General features: G+C 39.8%; 1 protein-coding gene across 1 annotated transcript in view; it reads left to right on the top strand.

The window, feature by feature from the left end:
* The window catches only part of ptk7b (protein tyrosine kinase 7b), a 112,560-nt gene extending 96,352 nt beyond the window's left edge, over positions 1-16,208 (top strand). Inside the window, exons 10-20 of the mRNA XM_036125889.1 lie at positions 644-763; positions 1,022-1,171; positions 2,129-2,276; positions 3,467-3,594; positions 4,121-4,321; positions 7,455-7,613; positions 7,711-7,943; positions 8,036-8,116; positions 9,926-10,077; positions 13,734-13,912; positions 14,020-16,208. Coding sequence (XP_035981782.1) covers positions 644-763; positions 1,022-1,171; positions 2,129-2,276; positions 3,467-3,594; positions 4,121-4,321; positions 7,455-7,613; positions 7,711-7,943; positions 8,036-8,116; positions 9,926-10,077; positions 13,734-13,912; positions 14,020-14,180 — 1,712 coding nt within the window. The 3' untranslated portion in view covers positions 14,181-16,208. The remainder of the gene's footprint in view (positions 1-643; positions 764-1,021; positions 1,172-2,128; positions 2,277-3,466; positions 3,595-4,120; positions 4,322-7,454; positions 7,614-7,710; positions 7,944-8,035; positions 8,117-9,925; positions 10,078-13,733; positions 13,913-14,019) is intronic.
* Positions 16,209-23,282: the final 7,074 nt, after the last annotated feature.

Raw genomic sequence — 23,282 nt, 5'->3', positions numbered from 1 at the left:
TCAACGAACAATACTTATTCAACCAGCAATACTTATTTACCGGTAGATTTATTTTTCTCGTCATTAAATTAAAATCTGAGCTTTTTTTTCACCTTAATCTAAAACCTCAACATCCCATGAAATAACCTTTTGCAAAGGGTTTATGTTTTTCTTCAATTTAAAATGTAAAACCAAAACAAAACGGTGGATCTTTAAGAATGACGTTTCCTTAAGTTCTCTAATTTTAAAAGGTTTTATAACATTTGCTGCTCTAAACTAGTTTTATTTAGCTGGACTGAGGGTAAAAGTGCCTCTTTGTTCTGTAAAAGCTGCAGACGTCTGAGCTTTGAAACAAAGCGAGAAACATTTAAATGTCAAAAAAAAAAAAAAAAAAAGTTGTAGCAACAATTTTCACTGTTTTTCTTCTACTCATGCAATACTTTGTGTTGGTCTTTCCCATAAAATCCCAATAAAATACATTAAAGCTTGCTACCAAATGTTTAAGTGGTCTGAATGTGTTGGCGAGGCACGGCAGGTCAGCTTGGTATCATTTCGTGTGCAGGGAGAGTTGCACAAAAGAGGCTTTGACCTTCCCCCCCACCTCCGCATGTTTTCACCGCATGTGCTAACCACATGTAATGTTTTTCCCGGACTTGTGTTGCAGAGAGGCTGAAATTCACACCCACCCCCCAGCCATCCCAGTGCCTTGAGCTGGATAAGGAGATCACCATCCAGTGCTCCGCCAAGGGCCGAGAGCCCCCCACAATCCGCTGGACCAAAGCAGGTACGCGTGACGCGGGTTTAACCTTTGGCTCTCCGTTGTTGTAGATCTGATATGAGAAAAGCCGTTTGAACAACATCTCGCCCAATAACAAAAAAAGCACCAGCAGCCTGCAGAGCTTTGTCCCCATTAAGGGGAGACCTGTTAAAACCTGCGTACTGTGAGGACCTCGTCTCGTTTGTCTCCATTAGCCGTGATGGCGCGCCAGTCTCCTCCTTAACCCCGCTCCCTGCGTCTCTGTCTCCTCCCCACCTTTCTCAGACGGAGGAGAGCTACCGCCGCATGTGAATCAGTGGAACGGCTATCTACACTTCACCAAAGTCACTCGCAGCGACGCTGGCAACTACACCTGCATCGCCTCCAACAGCCTGCAGGGGGAGATCAGAGCCCTGGTGACCCTCACTGTGGCCGGTAAGCCCCTTTCTCGTCCTTCTAGACACTTAGAAGGGTTATATTGTAGGTTATATTGGTTTTTCTCATTCAGGTTCAAACTAGTAGCGTTTACTGTCAATTAAATTTTATTTATATAACGCCAATTCATGATACGTGTCATCTCACGGCACTTTGCAAAGTCAAACCCAGTCAGATTATACAGATTAGTCAAATAGTTTCCTATCTAAGGAAACCCAGCAGATTGCATCAAGTCTTGACAAGCTGCATTCACTCCTGAAAGAGCGTAGAGCCACAGGGAGAGTTGTCTGCATTGTCGATGGCTTTGCAGCAATCCCTCATACTGAGCAAGCATGAAGCGACAGTGGAGAGGAAAACTCCCCTTTAACGGGAAGGAAAAACCTCCAGCAGAACCAGAACCAGGCTCAGTGTGAACACTCATCTGCCTCGACCCACTGGGGGTTACAGAAGACAGAGCAGAGACACAAACAGTATAGACGTACACATTGACCCAGGAGTACTTTCCATATTATATAGTAATAGTGGGTGATCTGTCTTCCCTGGATGATGTCAGAGCTAACAGAACACCAGACCAGGTGTACCTTCTATGAAGAGAAAATGACAGAACTAAAAGTTAAAAGTTGAAATAACAACAAACAGCAAATTGGAGAACAGTAGGAGAACTCAGCAGAGTGAGAAATATTTAGCCTAATGTCCTCCAGTAGCCTAAGTCTATAGCAGCATAACTACAAAGATAGCTGAGGGTAATATAAGCCACTCTAACTATAAGCTTTGTCAAAAAGGAAAGTTTTAAGCCTAGTCTTAAAAGTAGACGGGTGTCTACCCTCTGAGTTACTTTATTTCTTTTACAGTCAGGAATAGCACAGAGGAGCTAAAAGTCTGTTTCTACAGTCCAGGTTTGTGGCCTCACATTAATGAGCGTTTGGCTTGTTTTTCTCTCCGTCTGTGCTTTTTTAGTGTATATTCGCTTTAAGGTGGAGCCAGAAAACACAACTGTGTACCAGGGACAGACTGCCGTCCTGCACTGCCAGGCCAGCGGTGACCCCAAGCCTCACATCCACTGGATGGTGAAAGGCAAGAACCTGGACCTCACCAACGACAACCGGTAAATAACGCGCCACTTCAAACATGTGTCAGGTTCAGCTTTTGCATGATGAAGCAGCCATTTAAATGGAGATTGAAGATGCAGCGATGCGAGGTTTTGTGGAGTTTTGTGTTTTTATTATTTTCCTGACCCGCTGGTTCCAGTTTCTCTCATAAATCTATGAATAACAGGAACTTTTTGGGCAAATTGATCATTGAACTGATATTAATAATAAAACCAAACCAATGATTTCTTAAAACCAGCCCAAAGCTATCTCTCTCTGCATCACTGGAAATCTACACATACAGCAGATTTCCTCACTTTGAGGCAGAGGTCTATCTGGTAAAAAATAATAAAATAACAGATTTTTTTACTTTTACTATCCACATTATTGCTCATTTTGTGTCCTACTCCCCTTTTGTCCTTCCTCATTTACTTTACTCTTTTACTCCTTCCTTCTGTCCTTGTTTCCTTGTGTCTCACCTCCCTTATTTAGTGCTTCTCCTACCTCTCTTCTTTCCTTCCATTATCCCTTGCTCCTATCCTCCGTTTCTTTTTCCTTTCTTACTCTCCCTTTCTTTATTCCTTCCATTATTCCTTTCTTCCTTCAATTATTCCTTTCTTCTTTCCTTCCTACCTTCCTTTCTTCTATCCTCCATTTCTTCTTTCCTTCCATTATTTCTTTCTTCTTTCCACCCTTCCTTCTTTGCTTCCTTACTCTCCCTTTCTTTCTTCCTTTATTTCTCCGGGGGTGCCGCCGACCGGGGGCGGCAGCCAGGATCCTTGGTCTGCTACCTGTGGCGGCTTGCCGGTCCATCGGCCGTTCTCTGGCCTACCTTTCTTCTTGCCGGGCCTATCTTCCGTTCTTCTTCCTACCTTGCTCTTCACTTCATATCTCCTGTCTTCTATCCGTTTCTCTTCCTCCATATTTCTTATTTTCCATTTTTTTCTTTCCTTCCATACTCTCCCTTTCTTCCTTCGTTTTCCTTTCCTTCTTACCTTCTTCCTTTCTTCTCTCCACCTTACCTTTCTTCCTTACTTTCCTTCTTTCCTTCAATTATTCCTTCTTTCCACCCTTCCTTCCTTTCTTCCTCCCTTCCCTCCTCCCTCGTAACCCACCCAGCCCCAACAGCTTCATAAAGATGGAGGAACCTTCTCTCCTCCTTGCTCTGCCTCACATGTTCCTTCTGTCTTGTCTGCATGTTCTCCAGAATCCAGAAGATGCTGAACGGCTCGCTGATAATCAGAGAGGTCACAACAGAAGACACGGGTCGGTACACATGTGTGGCCGGGAACAGCTGCAGCATCAAAGACCGTGTGGCTCAGCTCTATGTCGTGGGTAGGTTTAACACACATACACTCACACAGAGGTGGGCCTCTGAAGGTTTTCTCTATCAGGAACAAGGGCGCACAGAAAAGAAGGCGTTAATTAAACCTCCACCCGTCTGTCCGTCACCCATGGCGACAGGTTAATAACCAGACCCACGTCTCTGACGCCACGGCTGTCAGCGGAGTGATGGGATAGGGCAGACGCTGGATCTAATAAAGCTTCTTACTCCGAGGGCGATAAAAGCTGAAAATTACAGTCACACGCTCGCACTTTACCTGAACAGAGGGATGTCTTGTTTCAGCGAGGGAATCTGGTTGTTTGTCAGGGTTCGCGTGACAGAGCTGCCCGACGGAGCTATAACAGTAACATGACTATTTTAATCTCTTAAGCACTTGAAGGGGCTCTTGATGTTTGTCTCTGCATCGGACAAAAAGCTTCACACAGACTTCTTCTGTTTCTAGCTTAAAAACATCAAAACGTAGTTCAGCGTCTGCTCTTCGAAAAGCGAGCATCATAACCGTTGTGTGTCCCGCAGAAAAACCTCCGAACCACAGTGGCAGTGAAGACGACAGGGCTCCCTATAAGATGATCCAGACCATCGGGCTGTCTGTGGGGGCGGCGGTGGCCTACATCATTGTGGTGCTGGGACTCATGTTCTACTGCAAAAAGAGACGCCACGCCAAGAGACTGCAGAAGGGCCCGGATGGAGAGGAACCGGAGATGGAGTATCTTAATGGTAGGAACCCGTTTCTTCACTTGGGAAGTAGGGCTCTGGGTTGAAGGTACACACCGACAAGCCTCTGGGGGGCTTTGTTGGAGCAATGGGCCCAAAGCATCATGGATCCTCTACCGTACTAAACATACATACACCTTTAATACATAAACGAAATGCTCTAAATGACATAAAAACAGGAGGAAAAATAAAAATAAACGCATTAAATATCAGAAAATAGAGATAAATTAAATTAGACTATTTTAAATGTAATTAATTTATAATTAAACTGTGTTTAATTGAAATAGCTGGTATAAAGGTTAATTAATCATGACAACAAACAATAATAAACGAGTAATAAGAATAAATAAAATCCTTTGAAATCAAATAGCGACATAATTGACTTAAGGTAAGGTTTTTAACTGGAAATACAATAAATTAATTTCTAAACCTTCTCTTAGAGACAAACCAACAGCATGCAGTTTGTTTTTAAAATCTGAAATGCTCTAAATTACATAAAAACGGGAGGAAAATGAAAAATAAACACATTAAATATAAGAAAATCACACTTGTTTTAACGACGACAATAAGACTTTAGAGCTAGACAGAAAAATTCAAGGATGCTAAGATAAAGAAAATCCCCCAAAATAGAGATAAAATTAAATTAAACAATAATTACATTTGTTAAAATCATTTATTAAAAATAAACTATTTTGAGTGGATGTTTAATTTAAATAGCTGGTATAAAGGTTCACTAATCATGACAACAAACCATAATAAATGAGTAATAAGAATAAATAAAATCCTTTAAAATCAAATAGAGACATGATTGACTTAAGGTAAGGTTTTTAATTGGAAATAAATTAAATTAATTACAAAACTTTTAGAGACAAACCAAAAGCAGTTTTTAAAATCCTGAAGAGTCCCAGCTGCTTCAGTCTCACTGTTGGGTTTTGTTCAAATTTTTGTTTTTATTAGTAGAGCTTTGTAATCTGAATAATTTCTATGATTTTGAAAAAAAGCTAATTTGATATATATGTGGGTCAAGACTATTAATAATTGTTAAATTAATTTAAAGCACCTTAAAACCAATTCTAAAGCATACAGGTAGCAAGTACAGACTTAGTGATCCTCGTCAGAGGCTGTGTTGCTTTTAGCAGAGAGTTATCTGTCCTGCAACTGAATAAAAAACAGGTATTAAGGTTTTTGGGCTGGACTGATGAAATGCTCAGTAACATTAATGTTCAATAAATAAATAAACTTAAATTAGATAAAAACACTAGGGTTTTTACTTTGATCTGAAGGATTCATGCCCAGAGTTTGAGGTTGAAGTGGTGGACAGGTTGCCACGACGATGGTGCCACGACTATTGTTGCCATGGAGACGTTCTCCTGCAGTTACTTTTCTTCCTGCACTTATTTGTTGTTTTTTTTGTCGCCGTGTTAAACTTTTTAATCATCACAATGCCCCGTTCAGATCCACAACTTGAGGCAAATAACTCACCTTACTTAAACAGTTTGTATCTCTCCTATTTTTGGTGAATCCTTTATCGCAATTATTGTACCATTAACCGTGGCAAAAAGTTATTTTCATGATGATTTAGATTTAATGGGACGACAGTAATCTTTAACAGTACATCGATCCACATCGATATGTCCAGAGAGAGAGAGAGATTGATTTCAATGCCTGATACCTGTAAGAGCTTAGATAGAAAATGGTCAAATTATATATATTTTTTGTTGTGAGCTGATATCAAAGTAAAAATGGTATTAGATGGGAGGATGATGTGGCATCGATCTCAGACTTGTGAAGTGTATTTAATGGACATCGTGTTGTAACAGACCGAGATATCGTCAAAAATTGTATCCTCATCCAAACAAATTGATATAACATTGTATCGTGATAAAGCTGCTGACTTACAGCCCTACTAATTAGTGATGTTCACAAAACCCCAAAACCGACTGGTTGGCTTTTCACTTTTGCTGTTTGAACAGTTTCCACAATGTTGGGTTCATAAGGGCATCAATTAAATCTCTATAGATAGATAGATAGATAGATAAGACAAGACATATTGCAATTAATGGGTAGGGCTGGACGATAATTCAATAATGATATATATCGATCGACACACGTATATTGATGATAGAAAAAAGGTCAATAAAAAGTTCAATAGAAGGACAGTTTTCCTTCCTTTTGCATTCTAGCCATGTATGTTAATATTAAAGTTGTTATATCCTGCCAACCAATCACAACGCAGACCCAGGAACCAAGCCCCACCCCCTTCAAAGAGTTCAGAGAGCACATGTTCTTTGGGGTTTTTTTTGTTGTTTTTTTACTTGGAGTTTTGGTAAAAAGTTGGTTGAATAAAGGGTTGAGTTTAAATTCAGTGTTTGTGTGTTCGGTATCTAAATATAAGTTGCCTAGCAATAGCATAAAAGGGCCCAGGCTGCACTTAAAATATATGTTTTGGATTTGTTGATAATTATCGATGTCGATCAATATTTCTATTTTATCGATACGCTTTTTTTTTTATTTTTATCATCCAGCTCTACTATTGGTTACAGTTAACAGTACAATTGCCTCACCTTATGTAGCCAAGCAGCACGTTTGATAAAGTGTAACTTTAACTTTTAGAGCAGAGTTTGTGTTGCCATAAGGTAAAAGTAATGCTAATTCATTTATAAAAACTTTTTACACTGACTTTTATCGCAATTAAATTATCTATTAACACCATATTGCACTACTATTGTACATTGTTCTTTACATTTTACCCCTGGGAGGTCATGGATTGATGGTTAAACAAGTCCTGGATGCTCATGATTGTGACATCAGAAATCTTATTAAAACAATAATTATTTTTCTCACTATAAATATGCTCAAATTAAGCGTTTTCGTATTTCTACCCCTTCAATATAACAATATGCTGCCGCAATAAATTGTTTTTATACAAGTCTAACTTTATGGACTTCACCTTGTTCTCTTGCTTTATCAATGCTGAAAATGTTTGGGAACTGACTGGATATTGGCTGCCATCTGGTGTTGGTTGTGGGTATTGCAGGTATTATCTGAGTGGATGTATTGGTTGGGTAAGTCTTAACAGTTTTAGGTTTTCGTATGTGACCATTGACCCACTGTGGATGGGTGTCCTTTTCATCAGGAGGGGCCGTTCAGCAAAATGGCCACACCACGGCTGAGATCCAGGAGGAAGTGGCGCTCACCAACATGGGTACGATCGCTGCGACAGAGAAGCGGCACAGCCACGGCAGCGATAAGCTCCACTTTCCCCGTGCAAACCTGCAAACCATCACGACACTAGGTAGGATTACCCTGCCGTTGGTACTATTCCTGAATAGAGAGTTTTTTTTTTCTCTGCGTCTTGTTCTGATGCAAGCGTTCTGTGAATGTTTGCTCAGGTAAGGGGGAGTTCGGCGAGGTCCTGCTGTCCAAAGCAAAGGGGATCGAAGGCAGCGAAACCGAGACCGTGGTCCTGGTGAAGTCTCTGCAGTCCAGAGACGAGCAGCTGCAGAGCGACTTCCGCCGCGAAGCTGAGATGTTTGCCAAGCTGAGCCACCCCAACGTGGTGCGTCTGCTGGGCCTCTGCAAAGAGGCGGAGCCGCACTACATGGTCCTGGAGTACTACGACCTGGTACGCACTCAGGAGCTGGAGCAAGGAAGTACACTTTTTATTATTATTATTCATTTAATACAGTTTTTGCTTCTTTTTTTTTTTGATGACAGGGAGATCTTAAACAGTTCCTGAAGATTTCCAAAAGCAAAGACGACAAGGTGAAGTCTCAGCCAATCAGCACCAAGACAAAGGCAAGTCCTGAATGTTTGATGAGTGACAGATTCTGCTTTGAAGCTGCTTTTCTCATCAAATATCCCTAAAATGTATATTCTGTGGGTTTTTTTATTTCGATCACATCTAGGCTTGTTGCTCAGCGTGGCTCATTTCCAAGTCAGAAGCAGAAAGAGATGTTGAGTGACGTTATGTACACTGCCAGTCAAACATTTTCATACTTTTGCATTCATTTAAATTAGGGGTGTCTAAACTTTTCGGTACATGGGCCAAAATTGTCAAGTCAAAGGAACTTGAGGATTTTTTTTTTACCTGCTCTACTAAATATGATCTTTTTTAAATAAATAAATGTGACATTTTTTTTGGAAATTAATGTGTAAATCATCGTGGATCCAAAGGTAAAAAAAAAAAGTTTTGCTCATTTGTCGTATATAAAGATGGTCATCCAGTTTGAAAATTATCTTGAATGATTTTATTTGACTTTTTATCAATAATAAATTGAGCTCTTTTTGGTCTAGCCATATAAGAACAGTATTTGGGTCAGTTGTTCTTTGTGATTAGCCAATTTTAATAGTTGAATTCAAAGCAGATTTAAATGCACCAAAGTCTGCATTTGAGTTATTAAATGTCATTAGATAGATGTTACTATGAAATTAAGGAGAATATCAAAAGTCTGTTTATTAAAAGATTAATACTTTGTGTTGGATTTAACATTTTCAATTGTAGGATTTTAACTTTTCTGTAATAATTTTACTCTAATTAAAAACTAAAATATAACATCAGATATATATGCTGGTGGACCACATCTTTCTTGAAATGTAGTTTGGGGGGGGGGGGGCATCCAGATTCAGTACAGAGGCCACAAATGGCCCCCTCAATTTTTATGAAAAATAAAAATTGAGGGGAGGGGGGGTTGAATGTCATCAAAAAAATATTAAGATAATATTTAGACTTTTTTAACCTTCTGTTCCTGTTTTTCACATCAAAACTTGATTCTTGTTTTCATCAAGCCAAGATTATTTCGTTTTTTTGTTTTGTTTTTGTTTTCTGGGTTTTAGACCCAAGGACTCCCGACTAAAGCATTTGTATTCTTAACATCAATTTTGACATTACTCCATTGTAAACTGATTTCAAGCGTCTGTGTTTTAAAAACCTTATTTTAACGGATCTTTTTTTTTTTGTCCGTATGGAAACAAGCTGAAAACCAGCTTCAGCTCCGTTTCTCCTGACTTCTTAAACGGATAATGAAATCCAGGTGGAGTAAAGAGATAAACTTGGGACTCGCAGCTTATTATTTTAGGTAAAAACCAGGCAGGAGGAAAGTTTTCTGTGGACGTCTGCTGATGTTTTGTTTCGCCAAAGCGCTGATAAAAAGCAAAGACAAATGGCACCTCATGCTTATTCTCAGTGAACAAACTTCATCTCATCTTTCCCTCAACGGCCGTCCCATAATCACCGGTGTCTGTTCTTTTCCTTAAATATTCAGCAGAGAAGTGCCGACTCCATCTTTGTCTGCGTTGCCAGAAGGAAACTATAGATCCTGTTAAACATGTTCCCACTAGAAATATCTTTTTTTTGCCCACCAAGCAATCAGTTTTCTGGATTTCACGACGTCCTGTATAGCAGGGCACATTCAGCTGCTGCCCATTTCAACATTTTACTGACTCTTGTTACAAAGCAACTGTGATTATTTCAGGTCTTCAACCTCATGTCAGCTTATGAAGGTGTTTATTAAGCAAGAAAAAGAAAACATTATCTGTCCGGCCACTTTTATGAAAGTCACTTTCTGCTCTTCTGATTTGTCTCTTCTTTTTCCTCCCCCCCTCCAGGTCTCCATCTGTGCCCAGGTGGCTCGCGGCATGGAGCATCTGTCCAACCACCGCTTTGTTCACAAAGACCTTGCAGCCAGAAACTGTCTGATCAACAGTCAGCGGCGGATCAAGGTGTCTTCGCTCAGCCTCAGCAAAGACGTCTACAACAGGTCTGCCATAAACGCCACAATTATACAGCTTCTAAGCAGCTTAGAAAAGTTCATTTATTTCACTAGTTAAAAAGAAAGACTGCTTTAATAATACAGTAGAAAAATGATTTTAAATAGAGATATCAGCGTCTTGAACGGTATCCCCATGTACGCTACAGTACATGCCCTCAGTTCCTGATCAAGGCTGCTTTTACATTAATTACTGCATCGATGCAGCGTAACATAGAGGCGAGGAGCTCGTGGCTTGATGTTACACCATGGTGTCCAGTTTCTGGGCACCTCCATAAAGCTTGTTAGTAGGAAGAAGCTTGACAAACCCAGTGGACCAACACCTAACCACCACTGACTGTGATAACGTCACACTCAACTTTTAGGAGCTTGGTCTCTCCTCTCTTTTCAAATGATTTCCAAATGAAATGCAAACTTTAGTTTAACCTGAAAAGAGGACTTTGGACCACCGAGCAACAGTCCAGTTAATTTTTTCTTCATGGGTAACACTGCTGAAGTTGCCTCTGCGAGTGCTTTAGCTGTAGCTCATCTCAATTCAATTCAATTTTATTTATATAGCGCCAATTCATGAAACATGTCGTCTCAAGGCACTTTACAAAATCAAATTCAATCAGATTATATAGATTGGGTCAGATTATACAGGTTGGTCAAAAAATTTCCTATATAAAGGAACCAGTTGATTGCATCAAAGTTCCAACAAGCAGCATTCACTCCTGAAAGAGCGTAGAGCTACAGGGAGAGTCGTCTGCATTGTATATGGCTTTGCAGCAATCCCTCATACTGAGCAAGCATGAAGCGACAGTGGGAAGAAAAACTCCCCTTTAACGGGAAGGAAAACCTCCGGCAGAACCGGGCTCAGTATGAACGGTCATCTGCCTCGACCGACTGGGGTTAGAGAAGACAGAGCAGAGACACAACAAGAGAGACAAAAAAGCACAGAAGCACACATTGATCCAGTAATCTGTTTATAGCGGGTGATCTGTCTTCTCTGGATGACGTCACAGTTAACAGAACGTCAGACCAGGTGTACATTTACGAAGAAAAAGAGGGAGAGCAAAAAGTCTCCTGGACACGTCTGCATGTGGTGGATCCTGAAGCTCTGACTTGAGCCGATGTCCACTCCGTGTTAGTCTCCCTCAAACGTTGCTTCAAAAGCCTATCAAAGCCGTGCTTTTTTCTGTCTACCGCACCTTTTCCTTCCACTAAACCAGAGGCCTGCAACCTTTACAGTCTAAAGAGCCATTTTGCCTACGATCCACTTGAATTAAACTTGTTCAGAGCCACAAATGTTGCCTGGCCTTTTGGAAAAAGACTAGATATAATTTTTGATAAAGATTTACCGTAGGAAATATGTTGTCATCGTTAAAGAAACGCCCTTTTTGTCTATTTTGAGATTGAAAAAAAAAAGGCGATGGACAGGATGTTGTTTGTGGATAATGTTGTGAAGAAAAATCATAGTTTCCAACATAATGAAAAAATATGGATTTAAAATTAAACATTACTGGCACTTTTAGCATCATTCTGTTGCAATTAGTCCAAGAAAAAAACTGCTAAAACCTGCATTTATTATCATTATTACATTTAAATACCACAATAAAAATATAATTTGTAGCCAAAGTTATTAGGAGCCACTGTGGAAGGTCCAAAGATCCACTTGCGGCTCTAGAGCCAAAGGTTGCAGACCTCTGCACTAAACTTTGCATTAATTAGTGTGGACACAGCAATCAATGGCCTCTGGTAGCAAACCCTCCTTGTTTAGCGCGCTAAGGTCCATCTTATAGATAGATAGATAGCTTTATTTGTCATTTTGTATGCACAAAGTGCGTACAGAACGAAATTTTGTTTGCATACAGCTTGAAAACTCACTCTAGAAATCACTCTAAAAATCACAGTAGATTGCACTAATTTTCAGGATAAAGATGCAGCAGTGATTTACGTAAACAATTGAAATTTAAAACAATGTAAGCAATGAATGGGAAATAGACAGTGTGCTATTCACGGTATCCAGATGCAGCAGCAATTTATGTAAACAATTGAAATATAAACGATGTAAAACAATGTAACAATGTAGACAACGCAGGGGAAATAGACTAGTGTGCTATTCAGGTGTGGTACGAAGTCCATTTAGTGGCATCAGCAGTTCAACAGTCTGAAGCATATGTGCAAATGTGTAAATGTGCAGTTATGCGACTATGTAATACAGTTATGTATGTAATATTCTAATGTTCTTAGAAACTCTGCGTTTAGTTTTCACGAGCTTTGAGACATAATCCTTAAAGTTAATGGAGTAATTGCAATGAATGCATATAACCTACGGGTTTCACAGTTTGAACTTTAACTAGTGTCAAGTGGTTCCCACTTTTTTGTTTTGGATTTAAACTGCAGGTTTCCCCCACTTGAAAAGGCAGCTTGCTTCCAGAGATTTCACAGGATTTCACTCAGAACAACAATGTGGATTCTTTCTCCTTTTTTCTCTTTTATTTGAAAGTTGAGTCAACAATAGTAGCATTAGTAGTGGTAATAGTAGGTGGAAACCCTTTAAACAAAAAAAACAGAGAATAATGATTAACACCCTTGAAATGACTAAAAACTTATCCCTGACTCAAAATATACCATAGGATTTAAACCCAAAATCAGACATATTTAAAGTATTATTCAGTGATAATTTACATGCTAATGTTCATTTACTTTTCTCAAAACACACATTTTTAAATAATTGCTTTTTTAACATTTCATAGCATTATAACATTTCAATCTGAATGCACCAGAAATTAATCTATAATCTTATACTCCACATTCAAACAATTTGCGGCTCACCGGCTCCTTCTCTTCAGACAAACTTTCCTGCAGTGTCTTCACCCAGTCAGCCACCTTCACAGTGCTCATTGCTGCCCAGTCAGGGTGCTTGCGCAAGTCTTGAAAGTCTTAATAAGTATGGAATTTTGAAACACTGCTTTCCAGACCTTGAAAAGTCTTGAATTTTGTGTGAAAGTCTTAATAAAGTATGGGTAAAAAATTTGTGTTAGAATTTTACAGTATGCTCAAAGACATTGTGAAATGAGAAATAGGAAGGTAGGCTATAAAACTATAATTTTACTAACTGGTCACGTACTGTATTAGCCTAAAGGAATCAAACACTTGTTTGATGTGAAATTCATGCACTTGTGATTTTCATGTTTTGAAACGTTTTCATCAGTAAAAGCATAATTTACTGTGAATAATGCATCTGTTCATTAAATACTAGCCTATAAAAATTAACATTTCTAATAAACACAGTTTGTACAATCTCAACCAATGAAGTAGGCAGTAGGCACACAAGTATACAAGTACATAAAGTTAAGGTCTTGGGGAAAAAAAAAAATCAGTTTTAAAAAAGTCTGGAAAAAGTCTGGAATTTTAATTTGGAAAAAGAGCAAGCACCCTGCCAGTGAATGAACATCTCCCAACTAATCCCTTGATTATCTTCACCTGGAGTCTGCTATCTCCAGGTTGGGAGACGCCCTCACCTATACTCAGTAAGAGAAGGGCGGGGCATGAATTCAGCTCAACAACTAGTGAAATGGACTTTTCAGTGAGCTCCTGTAACCGTGCAGCCAGCCGGTAGATAACCGTGTCTTTTTGTCTCTGGCTGTCTCCTGTGGCCGTAGCGAGTACTACCACTACAGACAGGCGTGGATCCCGCTGCGCTGGCTGCCGACCGAGTCCGTGTTCGAGGACGACTACTCCACCAAGTCGGACGTGTGGGCCTTCGGCGTGTTGATGTGGGAGGTGTTCAGCCTGGGGGAAATGCCGCACGGCAAGCTGAGCGACGACGAGGTCCTGGAAGGTAGGGCCGCTCCTTTCTTTCAGGGTTCTCTGCTGAAGCACAGGAAGGGGAACGGTGGTTCTTGGTTGCTACGTTTGTGTCTTAGAAAGCTTGTGTTCGTGTTGCAGGTCTAAAGACGTTGAAGCTGAAGCTTCCCGCCCCGGAGGGATGCCCCTCCAAAATGTACAAGCTCATGGCCCGCTGCTGGGCGCCCAGCCTCAAAGAGCGCCCCTCCTTCACCGACATCGTCCACGCCCTGGGAGAGCCGCCCTCCGACAGCAAAGTCTGAGAGGAGGGGTCCACAAGCGGGAGGAGCGGACCAGAACTTTTAATCCTTTTCTCCCCCTCCGTGAAGCACAAATGCTGGATTACTAGTCTCACTCGTTTCAGGGAGGACGGTTGGAGAGCGATCACTTCTTTTTTCATTTCAGTTCAGGGTGGAAACTAGACTTCTTGCTGGACCAGTGGACGACACGCTGACGGAGGAGTTCAGCCCCATCTGCAGCATAAACCAGCCTCCGAGCGGTCCGGTGTGTCTGCAGCAACTCAGGACCTCAGTGCCTCTACCCCACATTTACACGCTCACCTTGGCTGCCCCCCTGTGGCGAGGAGGGGAACAGCGCTTTGCCCTGATCGGTGGGGATTTGTCTGGAGTGAGATCTGGCTTTAGCAGTTTCAAATCTCCCGTCTTTAAAGGGTTCCTACACACGCAGGGAAAGTCTGGAGTCGGGTTTCAGCGTTTTCCAGGTCTGGAGGAATTTAGGAGAAGAAAATATGGGTATGGGAAAAATGTTGTTGTTTCCAGGCTTCGTTCCCTGTTACTTTGTCTAAAGGCATCTTTACCTCTGTCCTTCTTTCTTTCCTTCCCTTTTATTTCTACCTTTCTACCTTCCTCCTTCCCATGTCCTCACTTCTGTCCTTCCTTCCTTGTCCCCTACCTCAACTATTTCCTTGTTTCCTTCCTACTTTACTTCATTGAGACCTTATTTACTTTTTCTTCCTTTCTTCCCTAAAGGTCTTTCTTTCCTTGTGCCCTACCTTGCTTGTCTTCCTTCATTCTTCTTTCTTCTTTCCCTGCGTCCTTTGTTCCTCCCTTCCCTCCTCATTTCCTTTCTAAATTTCTTCCTTTGTTCCTCTTCTTACCTTCCTTGCCTTTGCTTTTTCACTTGCCTCCTTCCCTCCTAGTATCCTTCCTTCCCACCTTACGTCTTTCCTTTTTTCCTTGTCCTTACCTCCTGTTTTTGTCCTTCCTTCCTTACAGTTTCAGCTCTACTGTATAAATATCTCCCATTAATTCATGATGATCGTTTGTTTTTCACGTTTTAAAATGAACACAAAGGACTTAAGAGGGTCGAGTCTGGAAATGTTTTACACAAACAACATGTAGGAACTCTTGTCTTAAATGTTAAATCGCTTTCTTTTACCCTGCGAGCGGATGCGCGCTTACGCCCGAACTCTTTCTCACTCAAAAGATGCGCAGATAAAAGAAGAGGCCTAACAAGGTTTGCATGAAGGTTCCCAGACTGTTACGCTTCCGATTTAAAGCATAATCCGGCTACACTTCAGTGAACAACCAGAGAAGATCATGTTTTCAAGCCAAGGATTTATATTAAAAGGATGAGTGTGTGTTGATTTTTGTCATCTTCGAGGTGCTTATTTGTCACTGTTGCAGGGATTAAACCCATCACCGTGTAAAATGTGCAACGTAACATCCACAGAGGTCCAGTGATTTTTCTTTTTTTTAATTATTATTAGAGTGGACCATCACACCAGACAACGTGTACATAAAGTAGAAGCCATGCACTAACTTCACTTAAGAGAATACCATGTTTCTTTGTGTAGAAGGATGCACAGGTACCTGTTTATTTATGATGAAGGTCCTGTTTTCTTTTGTTTTTAACTGTTTGTAATTGGTACTTAAGGATTCCTGTTACTTTTTTTTTTATTTTTATATACACAGTCCATTTCGGTGTCTGCGTCCTAACTGAATATGCTGACAGTGCAAAGGGGGTCAAAAACTGTGACTGCAGGTCACCTGGACTCATCTAAGTGCCTAGTAAATGAAGGATTTTCCTAACAATCGCCCCTTTTTTTACATTATCTAATCAAATGCAAAGGCCTTTGTTTTTTTACCTTGTTTTTTATGTTGTTTTTATTGTAATTTTTTGTTTTTTATGAATGCTAGGCACTCAAACCTAGACATCTTGGGTTTTTTTGTTTCTATTTTTTTTTTACTCTGCTTGAGCAAATGTTAACCGTAATCAGATATATTCAAAAGTATACATGCTGCTGTCAATAAAGGTGCACAGTGTTTTTACTCTGTCTGTTTTTTTTTTTGTTTTTTTGTTTTTTTACTATTACAGCCAAATTGCATCTAAAATCTGCTCCAGAGTTTAAAAATCTGAAAAATGTCAGCAAGTGTGGGGAAAAAACATTTGCCTCTTCAGTCTTCCTCTCAGCTTTGCTGTTTAGGACTTGAAACCAAATGGCTAAGACCATCTTTTTTTTTTTTTTTTTTTATTAATTTGAGACAAGTAGACGATATACAGGAAGTAAGTTGTTTATTTTTATTGCAAAATATTTTTATTGGGATGAAGTGCACAGTTTGTTTTAGATTATCAAATTAAATTACACTTTCCTTCTGCGTGTGTCTCCAGGGGGTTCCCTGCTTCTTGGCCAGTGACCGCTGGAGATGGGCAGTTTGAGATGAAGTTTTTGTCTTTGTCCTCATGTCCTCCCTTTTGTCCTAGCTTCTTTTCTCTCCTGTCCTTAATCTTCCTTCTTTTGATTTTTCATCAAATCCTTCATTCTTTATCCTTCTTCCTACTCTCCCTCTGATCTTATTCCTTTTCACTCGTCTTTCTTCCTTCCTCATCCCTCCTTTCCTTCTTGCTTGTGTCCCATTCCAACTTTCCATTCCTTCTGTTTTTCTAAATTTCCTTTTTTCCTTCGTTTTAGTTTCGGCTTTTTCCCAGTTCCATTTTTAGCGCCTGTGACTATCTGCCATAAATTGAACTTTGGTATTTCACATCGCCCTGTGATGGACTGGCAACCCGTACTGTGTCGTCTCTGCCTCTCGCCCACGGACTGCTGGGAAATGGGCACAAGAGCCGCTCACAAGGAGTATAGATTTAAAAAATGTAGGAATGGGTTGGTACAGTTAAAAAAAAAAACAAAAAAACAATGGATGAGGTTGCTAAAGATTTTTATTTATTTATTTATTTATTTATTTATTCGAACATGATACAAATATAAAAATAAAATAGTGCACAGTAACAAGAAGTGCATAAGAAAGAAGAGAAAATACAGATTTTTGTTTCAGTTAACATATCATGCTCAAAACGGGGTAGGAAGAAGTGAGAACTTATAAACTCCTACCCCTAAACACTTGAGATTTTAGAGTCCTACTGTCATTAAAAAATAAATAAATAAATAAATCAAAATCAAAGTGGCAGTTTGAAGTAACAGTTACTAATATTTACCTATACATTTTCCCATTTTATGCTGGTTTATCTTTCTAAACCCTTACACCAAGTTATTATCTTCAATACACACCTTATTGCTTTCTGTCCCCATGTGTATATCTATTGAAAATTACCTCTTTGTACCTTCTTTTGAATTGTGTTAAACTATTGCTTTGTTTTAAATCTTCATGTAACTTATTCCATAACTTTACACCTTTAATTGAAATACAGAAGCTTTTCCTTGTTGTTCTAAAATAGCGGATCTTGAAGATTGAGTGACCCCTTAAGTTATACCCCCCTTCTCTTTCAGAAAACGTGCTCTGTATGTGCTCAGGTAACAACTTTTTTGATACCTTGAACATAAATTGAGCCATTTTAAATTCTACAAGGTCGTCAAATTTGAGAATTCTGGATATTATGAAGAGCGGGTTTGTATGCTCATAATAACCGACATTATGGATGATTCTAATGGCTCGTTTCTGTAGGACGGTTACCGGATGTAAAGAGCTCTTGTAATTAACTCCCCACACTTCACAGCAATATGATAAATATGGTAAAATCAGAGAGTTATATAGAGTATGAAGTGATTTAGCATTCAATACATGTCTAGCTCTGGCCAATATGGATATACTTCTACTGAGTTTACTCTGTAAGTGTTGAATATGAGGTTTCCAACTGATTTTGTCATCTATAATTAAACCGAGGAACTTATTAGCAAAAACCCTTTCTAGAGTTACGTCCTCTATTTGAACTTGAATTTCAATATTTTTATAACAGTTCCCAAAGACCATGAATTTCGTCTTGTCCAAATTTAGGGATAATTTGTTATGGTCAAACCATATCTTTAACTTACTAATCTCTGAAGTGACTGTTGAGAGAAGATGCTCTAAATTATCTCCTGAGGCTAGAATATTTGTGTCATCAGCGAATAAGATAAATTTTAATGCATTGGACACTTTACTGATATCATTTATATAAAGATTAAATAAAATTGGTCCCAATACTGATCCTTGTGGTACTCCACAGACAGTCTCCTGCCAATCAGATTCCACATCTCCCAATTTCACAAATTGTTTCCGGCTCTTTAAATAACTCCTCATCCAGTCAGAAACTACTCCCCTAATTCCATAGCGTTCTAATTTTTTAAGTAGGATTTCATGATTTATTGTATCAAAAGCTTTCTTTAAATCTATAAATATCCCTACTGCCAGTTTCTTACTATCTATTGCGTTGGTTATTTCTTCTATTAAGTCAGTTACGGCCAGCGATGTTGACCGGTTTGCTCTGAATCCATATTGACTGCTGATAAGTAGCGAATGTTTTTCTATGAATTGTTCCAGTCTTTTCTTAAAGAGTTTTTCCAGGATTTTAGAAAATTGTGGGAGAAGAGAAACAGGCCTGTAGTTAGTGAAGAGGTGTTTTTTAACTATAGACTATAAACGTTTGTCTTTCTTCGAAGCTGCAATTTGTCAAATTTCATCTGATTTTACTGTATTTCCCCCCATTGACCACTAGGAGGGGGTGCATCCCCTTCGTCAAGAACAGAGGCGCTGGAGAAGGTTCATTAGGTTATTTTACACATAATTGATTATTCTTAGAGGTGAACGTATAATCTTTGAACAATGGACTGGACATGCTTTTATTAAGGCTATTTTAACACACCGTAGCTTTGACAAATATATTAAAAATAAGACTATTTTGTCTGGATAACCTGTCCAGATTTGGCCTAAACAAAGAGGTAGAGCGTCTGGCATGTTTTAGCCTCTTGAACAGAAAATAATATTGGTTTATATAGCTGCACAGTGGTGCAGCTGGTTGCAGTGTTGCTTCGGCACAAGAAGGGCTCTGGGTTCAGATTCTGGGGTGGCGTCTTTCTGCAAGGAGTTTGCAGATTCCCTGTCCATGCATGGCTTCTCTCTCGTTACTCCAGTTTCCTCCTACATTCCAAAAACATGACTTAATTGTTTTTTCTAAATTGCTCTTATGTACTGAATGTGTGTGTGTGCATGGTAGTTTGTCCTGTGTGTTACTATGGGATGGACTGGCGACGTGGAGATGGGCACCAGTCCGCTGCGACCCTGACCTGTTGACAGTGGAGAGGCAGATGGATCAGTTCAAGTTGGTTTATAAAGATGCCCTGGAGTAAGATGAATGTTAATTTAAAACTGCATTTTTTTTTTCTTCACGACTAACTGCGAGCGAAACGACAGACGGGTGTGAACACTCCGGGTTGTGTAGTTTTATTGCTCATCGAGGGAAATAATCATTTGGGTTTTTGTTTATGAACGAGGCCCCAGCTCTCACCGTACTGCAATCGTTCCCTTTTCTTTAAGCACCCTCCAGCCTGTCTCCAAGGTGATGTGGCAATAAAAACCCAGCAGCTCTCGAGGGAGAAAGGGGTTCAAAAAAGTTACAAGGCATCTGTTCTAACCTGCTTGTAGGGAGCGGGAGGTGGGAGGGGAATCAATGCATGAACCACTGAAGAGCCTCTTGGCTAATTCTTTTTTTCCCGTTAAAAACTTTTTATCTTTACAGTGCATGAAGTCATGACTAAAAGTAATGCTGCTATGACAACCTGAAATCTTGCATTCAGTGGTCACAGACACTTTAATATTAGACCCACATGGGATTTTTAATACATCTGATACGAAGTCATTTTATCTGATCTGTGCAGCAGAGGGTGACTAAAACACCTTCATTGTTACTGTTGGGCGGGGGGGGGCGGGGGGGGGGGGACACTCCCTTTTGGTTTTACCTGCTCGGTGGTTTTGCAGCTGATTAGGAAGTTACATCTTTTTATTGCAGCAGGGTAATCCCTCACTGCAAAAATTTGGAGAATTAAGCTTTTAATTTATAAAAAAATTTTCATTCGGGGAAAAGTTTCAAATTTTGTTACTTTTTTTTTCTTTTTGTACCCCTGGTAATTATTTTGTTGCAACTGAAGCATGTAAACAATAAATACGTGTAAAATTTAGCTTTTTGAGCAACAAACACTCCTGTTGGGTTTTATGTGACGCGCTGCACCTCATGCTTACTTTAATGTAAGGTGGAGGACCTGTGATCCTGTGGGCCAGTTTCCCTTCCAAAGACCCTGGGAACCTTGTTACGGTGCATGGTGTCATGCCTTGTTTGGAGTATAAATAAAAATCTGAAGTGTTTCTCATATTTTAGCAAGATAATGATCCCAAGCCAACACGGAAAGGATTCCCTGGACGCAAAATGAATATTTTTTTTAGTGGCCGCCTTAGTCCTGAGATCTTAATCCTATGAGAAACTGTTGCAGCTGAAGGAAGCTATGAGGAAAGATCACAAGTCCTTCTCTTTGTATGCTTTAAAATAAAATAAAGTCTTATAGGAGAAGACTAATTGCCGTCCTAAAGGTTGGGTGTTTTACATGGTCATTTCCTTGGTATCCCCCCCCACTCCACACACACACACACCACCAGAGAATAAATGTACTCAGATTAAACATTTCATTTTTGTAAACATTTTGTCCTGTGTGACATAATCCTGAAGCAATAAAAAAGGTTACCCCCACACACACACACATCTTAATCAAACACTTTTAAATTTCCTGCAAAAATGTACAGTAAGTATATAGTGCAAAAGTGTTTACTTTTCAACAATTTAACTATTTAAAGTGATACTAAGCTTTATTTCCTCTGAATATTTCAGGATTTCTTTAACTAGTCTCCATGTAAAATACAGTTTACAGTTTAACTCTTTTGTCCAGTATCTCTTTTTAATTATTTCTGGAGTTTTTGTTTTTTTGTAATTGGCCCAATCTATACAAAGTAAGAAATTGTTTGAACACAAAATATGCAGCAAAGTAATCGGCTCATGACGCATGAACCATAGGTTTGTACCACGATGCAGATCTGAGCAGCCATTTGTGAAGAGAATATTCTTTCTTTTGCCATTTCTATAACACGTACAGTAGGTTGTTGTGAGTATGTTTTACTGTTAGCAATCATGTCTTTTGCATCATCTCTGTGATCCCAAATGAATCACAGAGATTCTGGGAGTTTGGTTTTGACATGGTGTCCCCAAAATGTCCTTGGAGAAGAAAGGAAACTGCGCATTTAGAGGAGAAACTACAAGAATATATCAAAACAAAGACACCGATCCAAGGAAATGCACCGTCCTTCAGTCGACTTTACATTTTGTTTTGGGAAGCCAACCAAAGGTAAAAATAGATAAACTTTATCAAATTTCAAATCATGTTAAGGTTGATATTATGATTGATTAGACTCATTAAACAGGAAAAAATTAGTAACTTCTTTACTGGTTAGTTCCCTGTAGTTTGTAACAATGGTTGCTTGCATGAGTTTATGCCATTTATCTTTCACCGGTCAGTTTAAAGTGACTTAAACTGACTAAATCCTGATGTACTTCCTGCCACATTTGTCCAGTGATGCCACATAGACCCAATGTGGGTGGTGGGCTTCAATGACCGGCCAGGTTAACTTGACCCCCTCCTTTCTGACTCGACATAACCTGTATGACCACTGTGTCTAAAAGCTGTTGATATCACGTTCTAAAGCATCCCAAGTGCTACTATTTCATTAAATATTAAAGTTATGTATCAGACTCTGAAGGAAAGCATTTAGTTGTACAGGCTTACTGTTGCAGAAGCCCAGGCCCTCTTCGTTTCGGGGGTGCAATGAACTGCTGTTTAGGAAACAAAGTATTTTGTACTTGTATACCCCCCATAGACTTGTAGATGAAAAATATTAATCTATATTTGAAAAGTGTAAGGCTTTTGTCCCACCTCTAACACAAGTCTGGACCGAGGCATGTCAGATGTAGCAGCAGCATGCTTTTCCATGTCACCTTCTTTGTTTTTGGGGGTGATTTCAGAGATTTGTTAATTAGTAATGATTAATATTTGCATGCCTGAAATAAACTTATGTTTAAACTTTTGCCCCCAAACCGATTCCAGCCCAGGGGGCGATAATCTCCTAAATCCAGCCTTGGTGGTGGCGGTAGGAGCGCTGACTCTACACCAGGGGTGTCCAAACTTTTCAGTTTGTGGGCCTGAATTGTCAAGTCAAATGCACACCAGGGCCAAAAAAAAAGGGAAAAAAAAGAAGCAGCAATAAAGAAACAAAATAATTAAAAGTCGTTGGACAGATGTAGTCCTATTTACCATGAAATGTCTTGGGTTCTACCTAATGTTCGATTGTAGGATTTTAGCTCGTCTGTATTTTAAATTTCAAAATAAAAAGTTTCCACCTGCACCAGCCAGCAGTGCTGGTCAACCAGAAATTTCTTGAAATGCAGTTGGGCGCACAAAATCAGCACAGGGGCCGCAAATGGCCCCCGGGGCTGCACTTTGGATACAACTGCTCTACACCTTGTTTATCTGATCCAAGCTATTTGCTTCCTGTTTCTCTCAAGGCCACAGTCATCCCTGATGCTGTGCACCTTTTGTGAATAAAAAAAGTCATCCTTCCCCTAAACTTCCCAGCAAATATTTGCTGCAGCTCTCTGTGAAAAGCCAACTTCAGCAGTGAGCTTTCCTAAGCCATGCCATGCTCAAGCGTTTAGGTTGAGATCAGGTCCAGTTTTGGCTTTAAAACATTTTTAGTAAATATATATTTTAGTTTGCACTTTGTTACTTTATGTTACTCACTCAAAAAAATATATATATATTCCCTCTATTGTCATTATTTTGATGTCCCTGCTCGTCCGGGGTGACGTTGACATTAGCGCAACCATGTTGGTATTTATTCTAATGAGGGGGCCTCGTCGACCAATCACAGCGCTATTCAGATAATCCTCAGCCAATCGCCGGGGGAAGCTGTGACTCACCAAATAAGGAGAGACAGCACCAAATAAGGAAACGTGTCTCTTTATAAGGAGGGAAGTAGTTCCCCCCCGATCGCTGTATCACTCCGCCGTTAAATGCGGTATTTTGAAGACCG

The sequence above is a fragment of the Fundulus heteroclitus genome, chromosome 22, assembly GCF_011125445.2.
Source record: "Fundulus heteroclitus isolate FHET01 chromosome 22, MU-UCD_Fhet_4.1, whole genome shotgun sequence".
Taxonomy (NCBI): domain Eukaryota; kingdom Metazoa; phylum Chordata; class Actinopteri; order Cyprinodontiformes; family Fundulidae; genus Fundulus; species Fundulus heteroclitus.
Note: the sequence above shows the minus strand (reverse complement) of the source record. Positions and strands in the feature narration are given on the sequence as shown.